Here is an 18634-nt window from a genome sequence, read left to right as displayed (position 1 = left end):
TCTTACTTATCAACTCCTTGATAGTAAGAACGTCAGAACTCAAGTCTGATAGTACCCAACCAATCACGTTAAACGCCTAGCAGCATCGCTTACGTGATTCCCTAGGTATCACATGATAGTGCCTGCAAGAACCATTCAATTATGGTTAGCGTACAGTACGGTCCCTTCAACTCATATATCCCGACCGATTCGACAACCATTGGTTTATCGAGAGTTGTCTATGAATCGATACTATGTGTCATGTCGTAGTTGCATCGATGGTGCAATCTATGAAACACCTTTCATAATTACAACCATACTCTGGCCAGAGATTTCGATCTACATACACATGATAACACATAGGATATCCATACCCGAAGGTAAGCGGTGAATCCCCGACTACAATGCATCGACTCCTATGTGTTTCGACAGAACACCCAACCTTGCCACCTGATGACCCCATGAGAGTCGGTAAACAAGTCAAAGTGTAATTCTAGCACATAGAGTCTCAATGTTGTCCCGGGTCATAAGGACTAATTCTGTACAACCATAAACCAGGACTTTTCCACTCGATAAGTGAGAACCACTTGGAAAGTCCTTTTATGGAGGGTTGTTCAGTGCACTCTACAAGGAGCACCTATCTGCATGTTCGGACATCACAATGTCCCCTACCAATGAAACATGGTACTCACATCGCAGATACTAGTCTCTAACTCAAGCGGCCTATATCCTTCTTAGTGGCGGCTGAATCGACTAGGAACCGTTTAGAATATACAGTATTACAAATATGAGTTTCATGATACTCATCATATGAGCATCTCATACTCTTTCTACTATTTGTATATTCAAGGGCTTTATCTATGCAGCTAGCATGGGTATACAGATAAAGATTTGCCAAAGTAATAATTTCAAATATTATTAAAATAAAGACTGCTTATTCATAGAGTTTCATTGTGAACACTCGGCCAACACTTGGCTCGACGGGCACCTACTCTAACAGAGCAATGGATTATAACTCAAGGAGTTGGGAGTACACCCGTGTTTAGGCATCTTCTCCAGAATATCAACGGCTCGTCCCAGTAGTCCCTTCCTACATAAGAAATTAATCAAAATGTTAAAGGTCACGACACTCGGCGAACAGCCTTTTCTAAGCATATCAGCCAGCAGTTTCTCAGCATCCATCCACCTCCCAGTACCGCACATACTGCGCAAGATAATATTGTGTGTGATTACATTTGGCTGGATACCATACAAAGGCATATCATTCAAGATTTTGATCGCCTCATCCAATCTCCCTTCCTTGCAAATCCAATTGACGAGAACATTATATGTAACTACATCAGGTTTACAACTTTTACTTCGCATCTCGTCCAAGATCTTCATAGCCTGTTCCACCCCATTTTCCTTACATGTGGCTTCGATCAAAATCGTGTATGTTATCACGTCCGGATAGCATTCCTTTTGCAGTTGACTATCAAGAACTTCCATGGCTTGTTTCAACTTCCCACTATTGCACAAACTTCGTAGGATTGTATTGTATGTGACTACATCTGGGGCAACACTCATCTGGTCCAACAACTTCAAGGCCTTGTAAATCTCTCCCGACTTACAATACCCACTAATTAACACGTTATAAGTTATAACATCAAGAACAGCCCCCGATTCCTCAAGAATCTCCATAATCCTGTCAGCTTTTCTAGATTTCCCAATTCTACAGAACCCACGAATCAAACTAGTACAAGGGATGATATCAGGAATGACACCCCCGTAAAACATGGTTTCAAGATGATTGAAACATTCATCCAACTTCCCATTCCTAACCAGACGGCGAAGAAGGTTATTACTCTCAAACTCCTCAAAGCTCTGAGATGGGTTCCCCTGCCCACGTGCGCTTCTCTCCACATTCGACATCCGCAAATACCCACCGTTATTGGCATTAAAAGTTTCAACCTTTGAAACGGACGAAACCCGAGTACGAGCACTCCTTAGATTTCTTGAACCTTGTTTCTTCCACACAACCATGCCAAACTTGGAACATACAAGAAAGTTAATATCTTTACGATGCCTGGAGGTTTTGTGACGGAACAAGCAGAAATCTTGGCGGGTCTGCTTTGGGTGAATCATTAACTCCATGAACGACGATTTGAGAGCTTTATCTGTGGAGCAAAGCGTGTAAAAGTACCGAGAAAAAGGAGGCTCACTTGTTTGGCAAAGAGAAATGAGAGGGTTTAGGCTTGTCTGATATTTGAGCAGTTCTTGTGCGGGCTTCTTTGTCTTTATTTATTCACAAGTACTTCGGGTTGGACCGATGGTAATCACTTTGGGTTTGTGCTAAAGCCCACTTCACCCTTCTTTGGGCCGTGTGTGTGAAAATATTTGTGTATTATTATTAAGGGAAATTGGCAATAAATCCCCACAAGCAAAAGTGAGAAAATATGTGCAGTTATAAAGTTGAAAAAAGTAGTTGAATCTGTTATTTAAGCTTATATAAGTTCGTTTTTTAATCAAAATATTGTATTTGAAATCCACTCTAACTAGAGTATGGTGATCTGTCAATGTGTCGAGTATGAGACGAGTTTGGTTAAACCCAAGACCCTCGCCATGAAAAAAACTTTGACCCATTACCCGTTCTACCCCGTTTAAATATTCTTCGAACCACCCCACCTCGAATACGAAACGGAGCCAGTAGACCCGTGAGACTCGTGAGACACGAATTTTTTTAAAATAAAAAAGTAATATTTATTCTCACATGACTTAATTATGAAACAAACAAGCCTCTAAATACAACGTTGTGGAAAATTAATTCATGTCTTCGACCACACTTAATAATAACAAACAAAATATTTTCACGACATAAAGAATTACATAAAAAAGAGTTACTAGCTCTCCAAAAAAATCTAGACATCCCCAAAAATAAGTCATAACATTATTTAAACAAACCAATATAAAATCAACGAGTAGACAATATTTCAGACACATTCTTCGGGATCATTTTCCTCATCATCAAGAATGGTGGGACAAGTTGGTAAACTACTTGAAGAATTAACTACAAAATTAAATAGAGAAAGTACATTGAAAATTGTAAACAAATGTAATTTAAAGAGAGAAAGTACATTAAAAAAATTAAAATGAAAGTACAATAACAAAATAAAACTGTGATTTATAACAAAATCGAAGGAGGAATGAGATCAAAACCTTTCAGCAGGTTGCAGTGATAGTCTCGGAGATAAGATGGTTGTTGCAGACGACGAGTGGAACGACGAGGCTGAGGTAGGGATGGTGATTGTGCTGGAGCATGATCCTGAGTTGAAATGTCAATGGAAGACTCATACTGAGCTAGAGGAAGCACAATATCAAGAAATGGATCAACCGATGGGAATATAGGTGTATGAGTATGAAATGGAAATATGTCTTCATCGAAGATCACATCCCTAGACAAAAAAATTTGTTTGCTATCAAGATCATACAGTTTGTACCCTTTAACACCAGGTGGATACCCAAGAAATACACACGAACGTGCTCGAGGCTGAAATTTAGATCGAGCCGCAGGTAAAGTAGAAGCATATGCCAAGCAACCAAAGACTTTGAGCCTGGAGTAATCGACCACAGTATGATCTAAAAGCTCAAATGGTGTCTTGCCATTTAACAAAGGCAACGGAATGAGATAACAAGCAGTGAGAATGCACTCGTTCCAGAATGACAGTGGGATGCGAGACTGAAAATATAAGGCTCGAGCAACGTTGAGTAAATGTTGATGTTTCCGTTCGACCACAGTTTTGTTGAGGGCGTTCAACACAAGAGTATTGGTGTAAAACTCCGCGTTGATGAAAGAAATCAGATAAGGCTAATTCTTTGGCATTATCCGAACGAAAACACTTAATATTGCATTGAAATTGAGTATCAATCATAGCAAAGAAACGAGGAATTACATGAGCCACATCAGATTTTGACTTCAACAAGAAAATCCATGTAAATCTAGTACAATCATCAACTAATGTTAGAAAGTACCGATGATCGGAATAGGACGATTTATTGAGGGGACCCCAAATATCCCCATAGATCAAGTCAAAAGGCTGTAAAGATTCATGATTATTCGAAACAAAAGGTAACCTCTTTAGTTTTGCAAAGGGACATATGTGACATACAGTGGAAGGACATGGCTTAGGTATAGCATACTGCAGCTTGTTGTGTAAGGAATCCAATACCTTGAACGATGGGTGTCCAAATAGTTGGTGCCACAGCTGTCAGAGACTTTATTGACAAATGATGTAGTGTCTGAACCAAGTTGATGAAGGTCCAGAATGTACAAATCCCCAATGCGATTACCTTTGCCAATCATCCTCCAGGAGTTGGCTTCCTGAATAACAAAATGATCATGATAAAACTGCACAACCAGGTTGGACATTATGGTGAGTATACTTACAGAGAGTAAGTTGAATTTAAATTGAGGGACATATAAAACTCTACGAAGTGTAATGTTGGAAGTGAGCTGAACATCACCAATGGAATCAACGAAATTGTGGTTCGATCGGGCAATGTCACAGCCGCATTATGTATCTTAGACATGGATTTAAATGCATCAGCATTGCAACAAATATGACTAGAGCACCCGAATCAATTATCCAAAATTGTCCTGAAGATAAATTTGGAGGCATTGAAACCGAGAGACATATACCTGCAGTGTGAGTTGTGGGATTTACATATGATGCAACATTATTGTTGGGGACAACAAATAGATGAGACTGAAACATTTGCATCAATTGCTGATATTGTTTAGGGCTAAGAGTTTGAAAGAACTGGCCTATGAATGAACCCCCAACTTCAGAAGTATTCCCCACCATTGGCCACAGAAGGATGCGAAGAATAAGGATGAGATTCATTTCGCATTCGTGGCAGAGATTTAAAACCAGGGGGATAACCATGAATCTCATAACATGTATCCACCATATGACCATGAATCGCACATTTAGTGCAGTATGGACGATCTCTCCTCTTGTATTTGAACTTGGACTGCTGGTCCTGACCATATGAAGTCGACTTAGATGGCTGAGATTTCATAGAAAAGGCCATAGGTGAGTCAGATGCAGGATTTAAACTGATAGTTCTTTGACGTTCTTCTTGAGATACTAAGGAAAAGATTTTGTTAATCGGTGGCAGAGGATCCATGAGCAGTAATTGACCTCTGATATGAGAAAAAGAATCATTCAAGCCAAGTAAAAACATCATGATTTGCTCTTGATGATGAAATGATTCCAGAGATTGAACCCCACCACAGCTGCATTTTCCGCATGTACAAGCTGGCCGAAAATTGGACAATTCATCCCACAGAGTCTTTAGCTTTGTGAAATATGTAGCAATAGAATTTTGATCTTGAGTATGATTGAAGAGTGCACGACGCAACTCAAAGATGCGAGGACCATTGCTTTGTTGGAATCTCTCACGTAAGTCCTTCCAGATTTTAGCTGCTATATCAAAAAACAAAATGCTAGCAGAAATTTCCTTGGATATGGAGTTGAGAATCCACGAGATCACAACATTGTTACTGCGAAACCAGGCATCATGTAAATGAAGATCCGAATCATCTGGTTGAGGAATGGATCCATCAATAAATCCTAGTTTGTTCTTTACCGAAAGCGCTTTACGCATCGCCCGACTCCAAGAGGCATAGTTTTCTCCAGTGAGCGGCTGAGAAACGAGTGAAATACCTGGATTATCAGAATGATGTAAGAAATAGGGATTGAGAGGATCGTCCACTATAGATCTGGATTGTGAACTCGAATCAGATGGCGCCATGATCACCGATCAGTCTCCGATTGCAAGAAATTGAAGACGCATCAATGCTTTCTTACCAGATCGAGGATATCAACAACGACGACAAGGAATTTCATCTGATACCATATTATGAACAGAGCATAGAACACCAGAAATGGAAGAGAATTCTTCTCTGTTGTATATCACGGAAGTGGTCAATCATACATATATACACATGAGTTGCATACAGCTGTCAATAACTACCTAAACCAACTTAAACTAACTCAATGCACTTAAAGCTAACTAAGCTAACAAATAGAAAGAAATAAGTGCACGATTTAAAATTTTTTGAGAAAATTTTCGGTTCTCTTAGAATGTGGATATTGGAAAATGACATTACGACAAGTTGGACTACGTGCAACCCCGTCAAGGAGAGTTTTACTACATTTTTCCACGAGAGCTTCATCATCGAAACATATTATACTGGTGTGATGATTATCATGGTGAACATCAACAAGATCTTCAAAGTGTAACAAGAGTACACCGACGAAACCGACATTCGTTTATTCCACCAGTCAACCATCAAGCTCATCTTCCACCGCATATGGTTTGACAGGAGGTCGTCTTTTTAAGCATGACGATGACTCACCCACTTATGTGTGAAGCAAACATTCTTTTGTTCAACCGACATACAATAATAACATGGCACCCATCTGTTTTTTTTTCGGCTGCACATGTTGTTCCATTGCAGTTGTGTTTGATGCAGCTCTTTTAAATGTCGTAATCAGACACTAATGTTGTCACATGTTTGGTGCATCATTAGCATCTTCCAAAAACTTATTGTATAGTGCATTTCTATCATATCGGTTTGGTACATAATGTGGAGGATTTTTCACTCAATCTCCCTTATTATCTAAACATAACCAAACCGATTATATATCTCACGCAAGTGACGAGATTTGAACCCAACCCTCATCTTGCCATTAGTGTGTTTATTATTTATATGTAAATATAAAAATTATTTAATTTCACAATGCTGAAATATTTATGCTTTGTCCATATGACCTAATTAATTTTTAAGGATAGTAGGAAATTATGTTTTTTTTTTTTTGTGTAAACAAGGAGTTCATTGATAAAAAAAAAAGAAGAAAGAGTTAGAGGTTGAAAATTGAAACAACTTATAAACTGTTTTAGGATTATGTCTTGTCTTATAAGCTATTTTTAGGATTTAAGTAGTGGTCTTGCATTAGAAATAAATGATAAGTATTTGAATTAAATAAGACGACGGATTTTAAAAATATTGATGTGTTTGATATTACAAATATTTATTTTTATATGATAATTACCAAAAATGGAAAATCGTAACCCTGTTTTTGTTGGTATAAGCTTCACAGCAACATCTTGTTTATTTTTCTAGAAATATTTATGTTCAACAAGAGGCACTAATCAAGCTGTTCTTTTTATAGATGCGTATCTGGGCACAAAAAACTGAACAGTATGTCTACCATTTGACTTTCCATAAATCAAAACATTTTTTTTTAGTAACAAATACAATAACAACCTGGTAAAAGCTTTGAAGGGCTGGGCTCATCACCTCTTACAGTATCTAAGCATTCGAGACACCCCAAGTATCTAAAAAATCTAGTTAATGCCTGGAGACTTCCCACCAAAATTAGTGAGTTTGTTGGTGCATCCAGCATGGATATGGTGCATGATGGACTTCTCGACTGAAAATCCCGTAAACATAACAAACGAGTCCCTTGAATAAACTGCATTCAAATTGCAATGACTATGTCTTCTTCAATTGGTGCCTCAGTTTCCAGAGGAACTCTAGCAGGAACCATTTGCTGCTTTTCTTGCTCAAGATCATAGAGCTTGTCACTCATTCCTTCCCTTTCTATATGCATCAATCATCATTGAGTAAGTCATGGAATCTGGTTGACATAGCTTATCTTTCGTTCTCTTGAAAACTCGTTCCATTTCCATTAAATCCTGAGCCTTTGAACATGCATATATGATGGCATTGAAGAACGAGGTATTCTCAGGTATCTCCAATCTTCCAGCTAGTTGCACGCTGCTAATCACCTTATGAAAAAGGCTAGCATTGGCATACCCTCTGATGGGACAGCAGAAAGTATTGGTGTCCACCTTCATCCCTTCAGCACGCATCTGATCAATGTGCATTCCAAGTGTTTTGCATTGCCTGCATCTGAAAATGCCTCAATGACATTGTTGTGTGTTGATGTAGCCCATGGAAATGAAAGTCTACGCATGTATTCCATGACCGATGACATCTTATCATACATCCTTTTCTTCCTGTAAGCACCAATTAGAATATTAAAAGAGCGTGTTTCAGGCTCGATTCCAAAGTTGCGAAACTTTTCGTACCATCTTTTCATCATTTCGATCTTACTCTCATTCCCATACAAACGGATAAAAGTATTCATAGTACATACATCAGGTTTTCTGGTCGTGCTGTCAGTCATCCTAGAAATAACCTTCTCCATCTCCTCTTATGTTCCAGCCTTTCCATTGCCACTAAGCATTGTATTTTGAGTGACAGTCTTAGGAGTAATTGGCCATTCAGATATTTGATCATAAAGGGATCCAACCAGGTTGAAAGAACCAGCAACAATGCAGGCCTTCATGAGTATGCTGAAAGTATATACATCCGGCTGGCAATTTGGAACAGACTTCATTTGTTCCAGAATGGTGAAAGCTTTACTGATCAGATTACTCCTGCAACAAGCCACAATCAAAGCTGTGTAGAGTTCTGGGGTCGGTTCCACCCCTTGTTCAACCATTTCATCAAAAAGTTGACAAGCTTTCCCCGGTTGTCCGGATCTTCAGAGAAGAACAAGGAGCTTCATGTATGTACCCTCTTTAGGCTGATAAAAGTATCGATCCTTGAACATCTCAAATATCTAAAATGAAATCCAAGATTTACTTAACTGATCCAATATTGTACAACAATGAAAGATGAAAAATGGCTCACTGAAGCAGGAAAAATAACATCTTATTCTTTTTCTTCTACAATCAAATGTGGTAATTTTTGGACAAAATATCCACAACAAAACAAAATCATCCCCACCTCACAATCGTTTTCGAATCAACAAAAATGTACAATTAGAAAAGCTGGAAAAAGAATCTCTCATGAACTATGACACCGAGTTTATGGCATAACATAACATTCACAAAAGTTACAAGTCGTCATAATAATTGATCAACTGGAGCGCAACACAAGTTAAAAAAGAGGGTCCTTCATTTCCCAAAACAGAAATCCACAAAATTAAGGAAAATAGAGGACACAATGCGAAAGTAAAGAAAGAAGAAAACCTAAAGTGGCACGTTGCCATTGCTTCTTCTCAATGGCTTCCGAGAGAGCTTCAGTAACAGTATTGGCCCACGCCTTGGCATCATTCTTCTGGTCTAGCTTCTTCTTGATATTCTTAATGGGGGTTCTCTTGTTACTATTGCTCGACAATTTTGGAATAGAGGATTCAATGAGACCAGGACCCATTTTCCAATACTTTTTCTTCACTAAAGATTCAACAGTGGCAGAAGAGGAGGAGGTGAGGATCAGTCTGCTAGGCGTCGGAGTGGCTGCGGCTGCGGCTGCGGCGTTGGGCAGAGCAGAATGGAGGAAGGAGGAGGAGAGGGAGAGTACCATTGGTATGTGGCTGAATTTCGTGATAAATTATCCTTTGGCTTTTGGAATGGGAAACATGATAATTCATCTTTATATATAAAGTTCCATTTTTATTATAATTGATTGTATTTTTCATAAATCCAAAACCAAATCTATAAAGATAAAAAAAAATTGGAAATTTTGAAATTTCAAGAATGTAATAAAAAAATAGAATTTTTTTAATAATATGTGAATTATAAATTTCTTAAAATAAAAAATTGAAGTAAATTTTTAAATAAAGAAAATAATAAATGAATATGTAAGTGGTTCTCTCTTCAATATTCTCATAAGTAGTCTAAACATGCTTAGAAGGGGTATTTGGGATGGTAGGACATGACGAGTAACTATCAAGAAGTTAGGTGTTCGATTATCTGTTTTTGTTTTTCTAGTTTGAGTCTGAGTTTGCTCGATATGGTTTACTTGATCAGTGTGATTTGCAAGCTATTACGTTGACCTTTTGGCTTATATCAAAGCACGCCAAAAATAAAATATGTGAATTTCCAATGTAAAAGAAAAAAGTAGTCGAAATCTTTAGATGTTTCGCTTCGTGTTTATTTTGATGTTTGCTTCATTAATCATAACATATTTGGTTTGTTTAATTTTTAGTATATTTAGGGCTGGAAATATTTATCATATGAGATGGGATTCTCAAATTTTTCTGATTTTCAAATATTCATGTACTAAATATTATTTTTCTAACACAAAAACTTTTCTGCGTCCATTTTATGTGAAAGATTTTTTTTATTTGAGTTAATAATAATAATAATAATAAAAAAATATATTATTATTTTTATTAAAAAAAAGGACAAAAAATTTCCTGATCTCTAGACTCCCAAAACCCTTCCCCTTGTTTTGTGCGCTGGGATTTCAGACCATCTTGATCATTCACCTTTCGATTAATTCATGATAAATCTGCTCTTCGCTTCTTTGTTTTCTGTTGTGTTGAATTCTGAGTGACCAGGGGAAGAATGGAGGAATTCTTAGTCGCGATACTGATGATGTTCATGGTTCTATCCTTAATTCCTCTTTATTTCTGGAGACGCCGTGTTGATTCTCGCCTTTCTCATCAGCATGAAGAAGAGCCTCAGGTGCAATTTCATTTTATTAAGTTGCATGTTACTGGATTTTATGATTAATTTATAGGATTGTCGTAGTATCTGTGTGCGATGACTCTTATCTGTGGAGAATTTGTGGTTTCATAGCTCTTTGGAGTTTGTATTGAATCATGTTGATTTTTCCCGTTAAATCACCATTTTACATTTCTTACAGAATGTACAAGGGGAAAGAGTGATAAGGGCAGGTGGGAATACGCGCCGAATGCGCAGAAGGCCGGCTGCTTCTGCTGCCAGCACATCATCAGCCGTTGCAACTGTGGAAGGTTTTCTCCTTTGCCTTTTCTTAGGCTTTATTTGCGTTTTAAATTGTTATTTTGCTTCTGGCTTGGTGTTGATTTCCATGTTTTAGTGGGAAATTCGATCTTGGTCAGACTAAATGCATTTTGAGGATACGGCTTGCTTATCCAACCTAGTTTTTACTTTTTTTTATTATCTAATCTCCAGTAGTTTTGGCATTTTTACTAAACAGCATAATATAGTTTTTTATGGAGTTTCTCATGAAGTGCCGTTACGCACCCTTGCCAACAAAATATTTTTCTCAGAAAGCACAAGTGCACAACCAATCAGTTTGGATTCGATTTTTGTTTGATGATGCTAATCTGGGGCTGATTATCAGCGTTTGTTATACTTATCAACATTGATGGTTGGTGAATCCAAGGTTGGTAGTATTTCATCTGGAGGTTGGCCATTAATTTCTTTGTATCGTGAAATTTGAATCCATCCGACTCACTATGGTGTTCCAATTGAATTGTGAAGTTTAACAAATCAATTAAGTGCTGAAAGGTGAAGGTTTCTTCTAGATGGGGATCATAACTTTGGCTTGTGGCCTCCACAATGTTTGGCGTGGGCCGTGTAGAGAGCAATAGACTAGATATCTAAATTTCTGGAGAGTCCTTTCTAGAACTTAAGGACTTGTGTGCTGTTTTCCTTGAGATATAAATTCACTACTTGTATAACCTAGGTCTGTAGATACATCAATAAAGATCAGAATAGGCATGAGATATTTGCCATAATGAGTCTATGATATCATTTCTTTTTCCTTACTTTCTGGAGGCATTGGCATCCTCGAAGTTGCCAATTTTTTTTTGTAAAGATTCTGTTTCATTTGTAAACAGGTAATGTTCTTAAATTACTATATGGCAAGGTATTCAGGAGAAGGGGCTATTCTTTTTTTTTTTTTTTGCAGTTTACAGCTTTGTTTGTAAATAATGAAAGTTAGGTTTTAATTTTACGTTAATTTAGAACCTCTTGATGGAAGTGACGACGAACCAGCTGCTGATGAATACTACACTGCTAAAGCTTCAAAGAAAAAGGAAAAGAAACGGCAGGAGCGTGAAGCACAGCGCCAGGTAAAAGTTCTCCGTTGCTTGATTTTGCGCTGCATTAATTTTGTGTTTATGAGATGTATTGAACCTCAAAAAATGTTCTTGCTTGCTTATTCAATTAAAACATCAAGGCAGAAAAATTAAATGCTGAACCTCATATATACTGGAAATATTTTGATTTCATAGTAAGTCTAATATGCTATGCTGGGTATATCTTGATGTTTAAATATGATGATTGCCTCCAACGTTCAGTATAATGTCCTGTATGTTCTTGTATTTCTGGCAGCATCAATGTTTCACGTTCTCGTATATTGACGTCTTATCATTTTTAATATCTCCTAGGCTGATGAGGCTGCACAAGACTCAAGGAGATCAAAACAAGATCGATATGAAGAGATGAGGAGAAGGAAGGATGAGGAGCGTGAAGCTCGTGAACAGATGCTGGTTAGTTGATCGAGGTTTTTTTTACAAGATTATGTAAAAAAATACTGTGATTAATTGTAAAAATTTTGAGCACCATACATTCAGGAAGAAGAAGCCAAAGCTCAGAAAGCTAAGGAGGAAGAGGTTGCTGCGTTAGAGTTTGATAAGTGGAAAGGAGAGTTTTCTGTTGATGCTGAAGGCACAACAGAAAATGAAGTGCAGGATGGAAGCCAGGGTCTGCTGTTTGATTTTGTTGAATACATCAAGGTTGTTTAAGTGTGACCCATTTATTTCTTTATAATTAAGGCTCACCTTTTCTTATCATTATTTCAAGTGCATGATATTATTATGAATGTGCGGATGTCAGCTTTCTTGATCTGAGGTATATGGCCTCTTCTTTTCGATTTCATGCATCTATCTGACATTCATAGCTGTTAATCATTTGGAGATATGATGTATATATACGAGAATTACATTGATTGGGAGAGGAACTGATGTGGTTCTCCTTATTTTTTTATCTGATTTTCAGAAGCATAAATGTGTTCCCCTAGAGGATATTGCTGCGGAGTTTAAGTTGAGAACTCAGGTAGCTCTTGCATCCTTTTCCTTTGCCCCTTTCTCAGACATCTGAAGATGGCAATATTTTTATCTGATTGAAGCAACACAATTATTTGAAATTTGGATAATTAAATAAAGAAAAACTAACTTGTCACATGTTATGTTCACTTAAAAGTTGATTTCAGATCTGTTTGCATGTTTCATGGTAAAAAGACAAAAAGGTTTATTGTCTCAACGTTTGGACTTTGGACTGATGCCACAGTAGTTGTTTTTGTTGGCTTTTCTCACGTGATATCATTTTCTGGATGCAGGAGTGTATCAATCGGATAACTTCTCTAGAAGATATGGGTATTTACTCTTTTCCTCTCGTTCTTGGTACACGAGTCTAACATTTTGCATTGATTTCCACACATGATAGAAACTTGTATATTCACTTTATCTGGCCATCAAAGTTTTGTTCTCCTTTACAGAAAAAATCCCAATCTGAGTGTTTTAAAATTTCTCAGGAAGATTATCTGGTGTAATGGACGATAGAGGAAAATACATATACATCTCATTGGAAGAAATGAAAGCTGTAGCTGATTACATCAAGCGTGAAGGTAGAGTCAGCATTTCACACCTTGCTAGTATGTCTAACCAGTTTATAGACTTGGAACCAAAATCCCAGTCAATAGAAGATATTAGCATTATAGAGGAGGTAACTTTCGATTGATTACTTGAGTATCATGCAACTTTGGAGGGATGTAGTTCACTAGAGAAGACAAAGATTCGTTTTACTCTTTTATAAATAGTTGGCTCGGATGAATCTACTTTGTCCTTGAGAGGACTCGCATCGCATAAATATAAAGTTCTGTCCTGAGTTTTTTTTTAATTTTTAATCAATAGGTATGAACCATCTTTATCTGCCATTTCTTGTTTAGAACTACAATCACTTGGTCTCGATTTTAGTGGGACGCAATAGTTGGGTGACTTGTTTCTTCAATTGCATATTTCTCCTCCCTACTTTCTCAAAACTTCAATTACGGGTCATTGACGGGAAACTGGCTTCCGTGAAATAGTGATAGTTAGCAAAATAAACATGTTTTTTTTTTTTTTTTTAATGAAAAGTAGTCCTCCAAGTGTATATTAGCAACATATTTTTTAAAATCTCCGATCCATTTACTTCAAATCTTACGCCAAAAAGAATATTCTCGAAATATTCTTTTATTTTACATATATTAATTATTATATTTTATTTAATATATTTTAATTTTGTATTTGTATTAAATTATATTAATTAAAAATCATAAGTTTTTAAATATTATAATTAAAGTAAATAAATAGCGTTGGAGATGGCCTCATCATGATACGTTTGAAGGAAAAAATTTTCGGACACAACTTTCATTAATTATGTAGATAAAAAAAATAAAAAATAAACTTGTTACCATGAAGGGAACATCAAGCTTAACATTTACTAATATTAGACATAGCGAATTTAGCTAAAATATGAGCGGCATTGTTGGCATTGCGTCGCATATGCTGTACACCTAAAAAACCTTTGATCACAAGGATGTTTTGAATTTGGGTGATCAATTAAGACTCTTGGCCAAAGTACTCACTGGCATGATTTATAGCTTAAACTGCGCCCCAACGAGTCCGAGTAGATCCAAACATCAGAAAGATTATTCTGCATGCGGAATTGCAAACCGAGTAATATAGCAGAGAGTTCACCTCCAATAACAGATTCCGGATGCCTAACTTTGTTAGCCATCGCAGATTTACTTGATCCATGTCCATCTCGAATGATTGTTCCTATTGAAAAGCAGTCTTTTGCATCGTTGACATCCAATCTAAATTTGTTAGAGTAGATGTCATGTAAGCCATTGGTCAAAGAATTTATCGATTCAATTGTATTTAACAGTATTTATTTTTATATAATTTAAATTTCATGGTTTCGTTTTAGTATCTGTATACCCATGCAATCATCATAGATAAAGTCTTTGATCATGCTTTAATACAAATGAATCGTAATTCGAAACTCTTTTGTAGATACTGTATATTTTAAATTTGTTCCTAGTAAATTCAGCCGTTTAAAAACAAGGATAAAGCTCGCTTGAGCTTGAGACTAGTATCTGTGATGTGTGTACCGTGTCTCATGATAGGGGCATAGAGATATCCAATCATACAGATGGGTAATCATATGATGATTGTACCGAACAACCCTCCCTCGGACTTTCCAAGTAGTTATCATTCATCGAGAAGAAGAGTTCGTGGTTGTGATTGAAACGTCTACTATTAAAACACTACTTGGACGAAATATATTTACACATGCATAATTAAATTGAATCATTCACATTTTAAACAATTAAATAATTCCGACTATCTGAACAAATCTATTATAGTTAAATCTAAAAATCGCAACAGTAAACCAAACTCAAACTCAAACCTAGAGATCTCAAAAAAATAACATAAATAATTTAAATCCAATCCATAACACTCCTACACACATCAGTCGTAATAATCCATGAAAACCGTTTTATCATAAAATACTAGTGCAGAAGAAACGTGAGATCCTCGGGTTATCGTGCTCCACCAGCTCAGCCAGGTCAGTCCTCTGCACCTCTAGTCTCCTCAAAATCATGCTCACCTGCACCTAGTGAGTATAAAGACTCAACACACTTGTACCGTTATATCATGAAATAATGCTGAAATATTTTTTTTAACTAGTTTCGAATGTTTGCTCAACCACATCCATTAAAAAAATACCATTCAACTACTAAATTAAATATTGTAGTTAAATAATTTTAATTAGGCCTCGTTCGGTACGGTATACCGATTTTTTTAAATAATACCGTATACCGCATTGAAAATTTTCGGTACCAAAAAACAAATATCGATTGCGTACCGAAATTTCGGCATACTGTCATGTCGGTATATAGAAATTTCGGTATGACATAAATACATACCGTTCTTACCAAAAATTTCGGTATACCGCAATTTCCCGAAATTTCGGTACGGTATCGGTATAATACCATGTATAACGATTTTTTTTTTTTTAAAAAAATGTTATTCTCATCACAATCACAATAAAATAACTTTTAACTATCTGTCCTACCTATCAAAAATCAGAATCATACCTCAAATTTCACTTGGCAGGCACAAATAACATGATTTATCCAAATGAATTCCAAGAAAACATAAACATCTCAAAACAAAAATTCTATGGACGAAGGCGGCAAAGATTCAATTACACAAGTCATATTTACTTTAAAAGAAAACTAAACGCCACAGATCGAACAATAGAGTTTTATAATATATATATATATTTCAAAAGAGCAACTCAACAAGCAAAAATTTTACAAGATAAGGAGAGTATTTTCAAAACAAAACTACACATCAAATATATCACAAGTTGTTATTCTAAAAGGTTCTAGGTTAATGGCAAAAAATAGTGTCATGTCTTGTAATTTTTTTGAAACTCAACATCTCAAAAGACCTGCAAAATTCAAAAACTAAATTTTACAAATATCAGAATTTAAATGAGTAAAAGTAAATATTGTCTTACTAATTATAATATTGTTCAAACTCCTCCATCTCAAAGGACCTGCCAAAATTAAAAACTAAAATGTACAAATATTAGAATTTAAATGAGAACATAAATATAATTTTGATGAAACTCCTCCCTCTCAAATTACCTGCAAAAGTTAAAAACTACATTTAGTTAAAAATATTAGAATTTAAATAAGTAAACATAAATATAGTCTTACTCTTCAAGTTAGTCCAAAGGGGTGAAGGAAGATGAAGTGTAGGCACGGCCTTGAGTGACATTTACACCTCCTTAATAAGTGGTTTTTTAACTCACTAGTACTTCCATAACCTGTCGGGATCTCAACTTTGCAATATTTGCATATCCCTATTTATTGTTTGGTCTCATCACTCAACTTCCTTCCTCCTTTTATACAATGCTCCCAAAATTTACTCTTGGATTGTTTAGGAGCTTTAGGAAGTTTCATTGGTCGTTTTCGAGCCGTGGACTGTTGTGTTTCATGTTCCGTTGCATTTGATGTTTGAAATGAACTTAGGAGAGTATTAGATTCCATCCTGAAAGAAAACTACGAAGTTTATATCATAATCGTATGATCCTACAAACAAATGCAGGTATGGTCAACGTTATTATTTCTAAAAAAACAAGACAAGAAAAATAACCAATAAAAAAAAGCAGCTCTAGAAGGCATATTTTAATGTCTTAAGTTAATGCCCATGTTGAATATATGATTGCCATTTTCTTTTGTTTTAAAAAATGACTAACCAAAATTTTACATTTTATTTTTCGAATGATAGCCTATGAAAGGTTATGAAATTTTCATCTATTTCGCCTAATCTGTAGTCAATAGCTGATTTTATGGACACATACAATGAAAACTGAAATAAAACGAGATTTTATGGATGTTCGGAGATTTCAATCACTCCTACGTCGTCCTTTATATTACAAGGATAAGATATCCACTAAGAGACTTTGATCGTTACAAACACTTGTACAGACCCATTTTAGTTTGGACTTAAACTGAATATAGTTTACAATATGTTTCACAGTACTCAACCGGACTTAACACAACTGATCTCTTTTAAGATCAAATTTACAACAAGATGATTTGTGCTAATAAGCTGGAAAAGTAGCCTAGAATGCTACGAATAAATCTGATAAGTGTGAGCTTCTAATTCTTTTGAGTGAGAATTTCAGCAGAGTAACAACAAGATTGATAGAGTGGTGAATCGTTGATTGTTCGGGGATGCTTTTTCAATTGCCCTTCTCTGCTATTTATAGGATTCTCTTAAACGGTAATAATCAATGTAATTTAAATCTTTATATCCGTTGCTTGCCATGTCAATATCTTTCTGACATTCGTACACTGCAGCTTTGCGGCGTTCCCACTATTTGTTGTAGTCTGCTTTGTACTGTTGTTTGTTGAATGTCCTTTTCGTTAATTGATGACGTGTACAGCTGAAGGATCAGCTGATAAGCTCACAACTGAATGTAGCAACCGATCAGTTTCCAACTGATCTGTCAGTTGTCTATGTAAGTTCAGTTCAGCTGGTTCAGTTGCCTTTTGTTAATCTGCGCGTTAATCTTCAGTTATGGGCATCTGTCAGTTTGATTATTTGTTCAATTACTTTCAAACTTCTTGATCAGTTAATCTAATCGATTTAAGCATTTAGTTTCCAATGATTTTCCCTTTTTTGGTATTTGACAAAACTTGGAATACATGAACTGCTTAACTGAACTCACAAAAATAATCTTCGAATTATTTGTAAATAAAATAATCCTTTAATGTACAGATTCGTACAAAGAATGAAAGAAAGAAATAATCTTCAAGAAACAATAAAATAATCTTCTATTTCTTCTTGATGCTCTTTGAAGATTTTTCTGGCTGATCCTTTCCTCCTTGTTCTTGTTCTTCCCTTTTTTGTCAAACTCATCAACCTTTTTCGAGAAAGTCCGCACATCTGAGTTGAGATTAGACACCGCATTTAATAGAATATCTTGCAGTAAATGCATTCTTTTGGACATAGTGCTTTTCAGAAAGTCAAGGAGTCTTGTAACCAAAACTTTGTCTGGAAATGAGCTTCAGCTGACACTCTGTCTTTCCGAAGTTCGTTCATTTGAAGAAATAAAGAAGTGATGTCCTTTTGAATTTGCTGCAATTTTCCCATTGTATTGTCCTTTATAGAATCAAACCTCATAGTGTGCAAGAATTGAGTTGGCTTGATATCTAAAATGGAAGACACTATACCGACGAGATTGGTCTGGATCTCCT

General features: G+C 36.1%; 2 protein-coding genes and 1 pseudogene across 2 annotated transcripts; 1 reads left to right on the top strand and 2 right to left on the bottom strand.

Annotated features, from left to right (window-relative positions):
* Positions 1-943: 943 nt before the first annotated feature.
* On the bottom strand, positions 944-2235 carry LOC140833964 (uncharacterized). The gene has a single exon (XM_073198511.1). The coding sequence runs from the start codon at positions 2110-2112 to the stop codon at positions 973-975; it is 1140 nt and encodes a 379-aa protein (XP_073054612.1). The 5' UTR covers positions 2113-2235; the 3' UTR covers positions 944-972.
* A 5012-nt stretch (positions 2236-7247) lies between these two features.
* On the bottom strand, positions 7248-9444 carry LOC140833963 (pentatricopeptide repeat-containing protein At3g06430, chloroplastic-like; annotated as a pseudogene).
* Positions 9445-10217: 773 nt separating this feature from the next.
* LOC140833962 (DDRGK domain-containing protein 1) lies at positions 10218-13695 on the top strand. The gene is made up of 8 exons (XM_073198510.1): positions 10218-10506; positions 10688-10796; positions 11776-11882; positions 12201-12302; positions 12387-12548; positions 12811-12867; positions 13151-13187; positions 13346-13695. The coding sequence occupies exons 1-8, from the start codon at positions 10387-10389 to the stop codon at positions 13549-13551; spliced, it is 900 nt and encodes a 299-aa protein (XP_073054611.1). The 5' UTR covers positions 10218-10386; the 3' UTR covers positions 13552-13695.
* Positions 13696-18634: the final 4939 nt, after the last annotated feature.

This window comes from Primulina eburnea, chromosome 6, assembly GCF_022965805.1.
Source record: "Primulina eburnea isolate SZY01 chromosome 6, ASM2296580v1, whole genome shotgun sequence".
NCBI lineage: Eukaryota > Viridiplantae > Streptophyta > Magnoliopsida > Lamiales > Gesneriaceae > Primulina > Primulina eburnea.
This window is presented reverse-complemented; position numbering and strand designations above follow the sequence as displayed.

Excerpts from the sequence above, each read along its gene's own strand:
- LOC140833964 (XM_073198511.1), bottom strand. The coding sequence starts at position 2,112 with ATGGAGTTAATGATTCACCCAAAGCAGACCCGCCAAGATTTCTGCTTG.
- LOC140833962 (XM_073198510.1), top strand. The coding sequence starts at position 10,387 with ATGGAGGAATTCTTAGTCGCGATACTGATGATGTTCATGGTTCTATCC. Across the intron at positions 11,883-12,200 it reads AGCGTGAAGCACAGCGCCAG|GCTGATGAGGCTGCACAAGA; the intron begins GTAAAAGTTCTC and ends AATATCTCCTAG. Across the intron at positions 12,868-13,150 it reads AGTTTAAGTTGAGAACTCAG|GAGTGTATCAATCGGATAAC; the intron begins GTAGCTCTTGCA and ends TTCTGGATGCAG.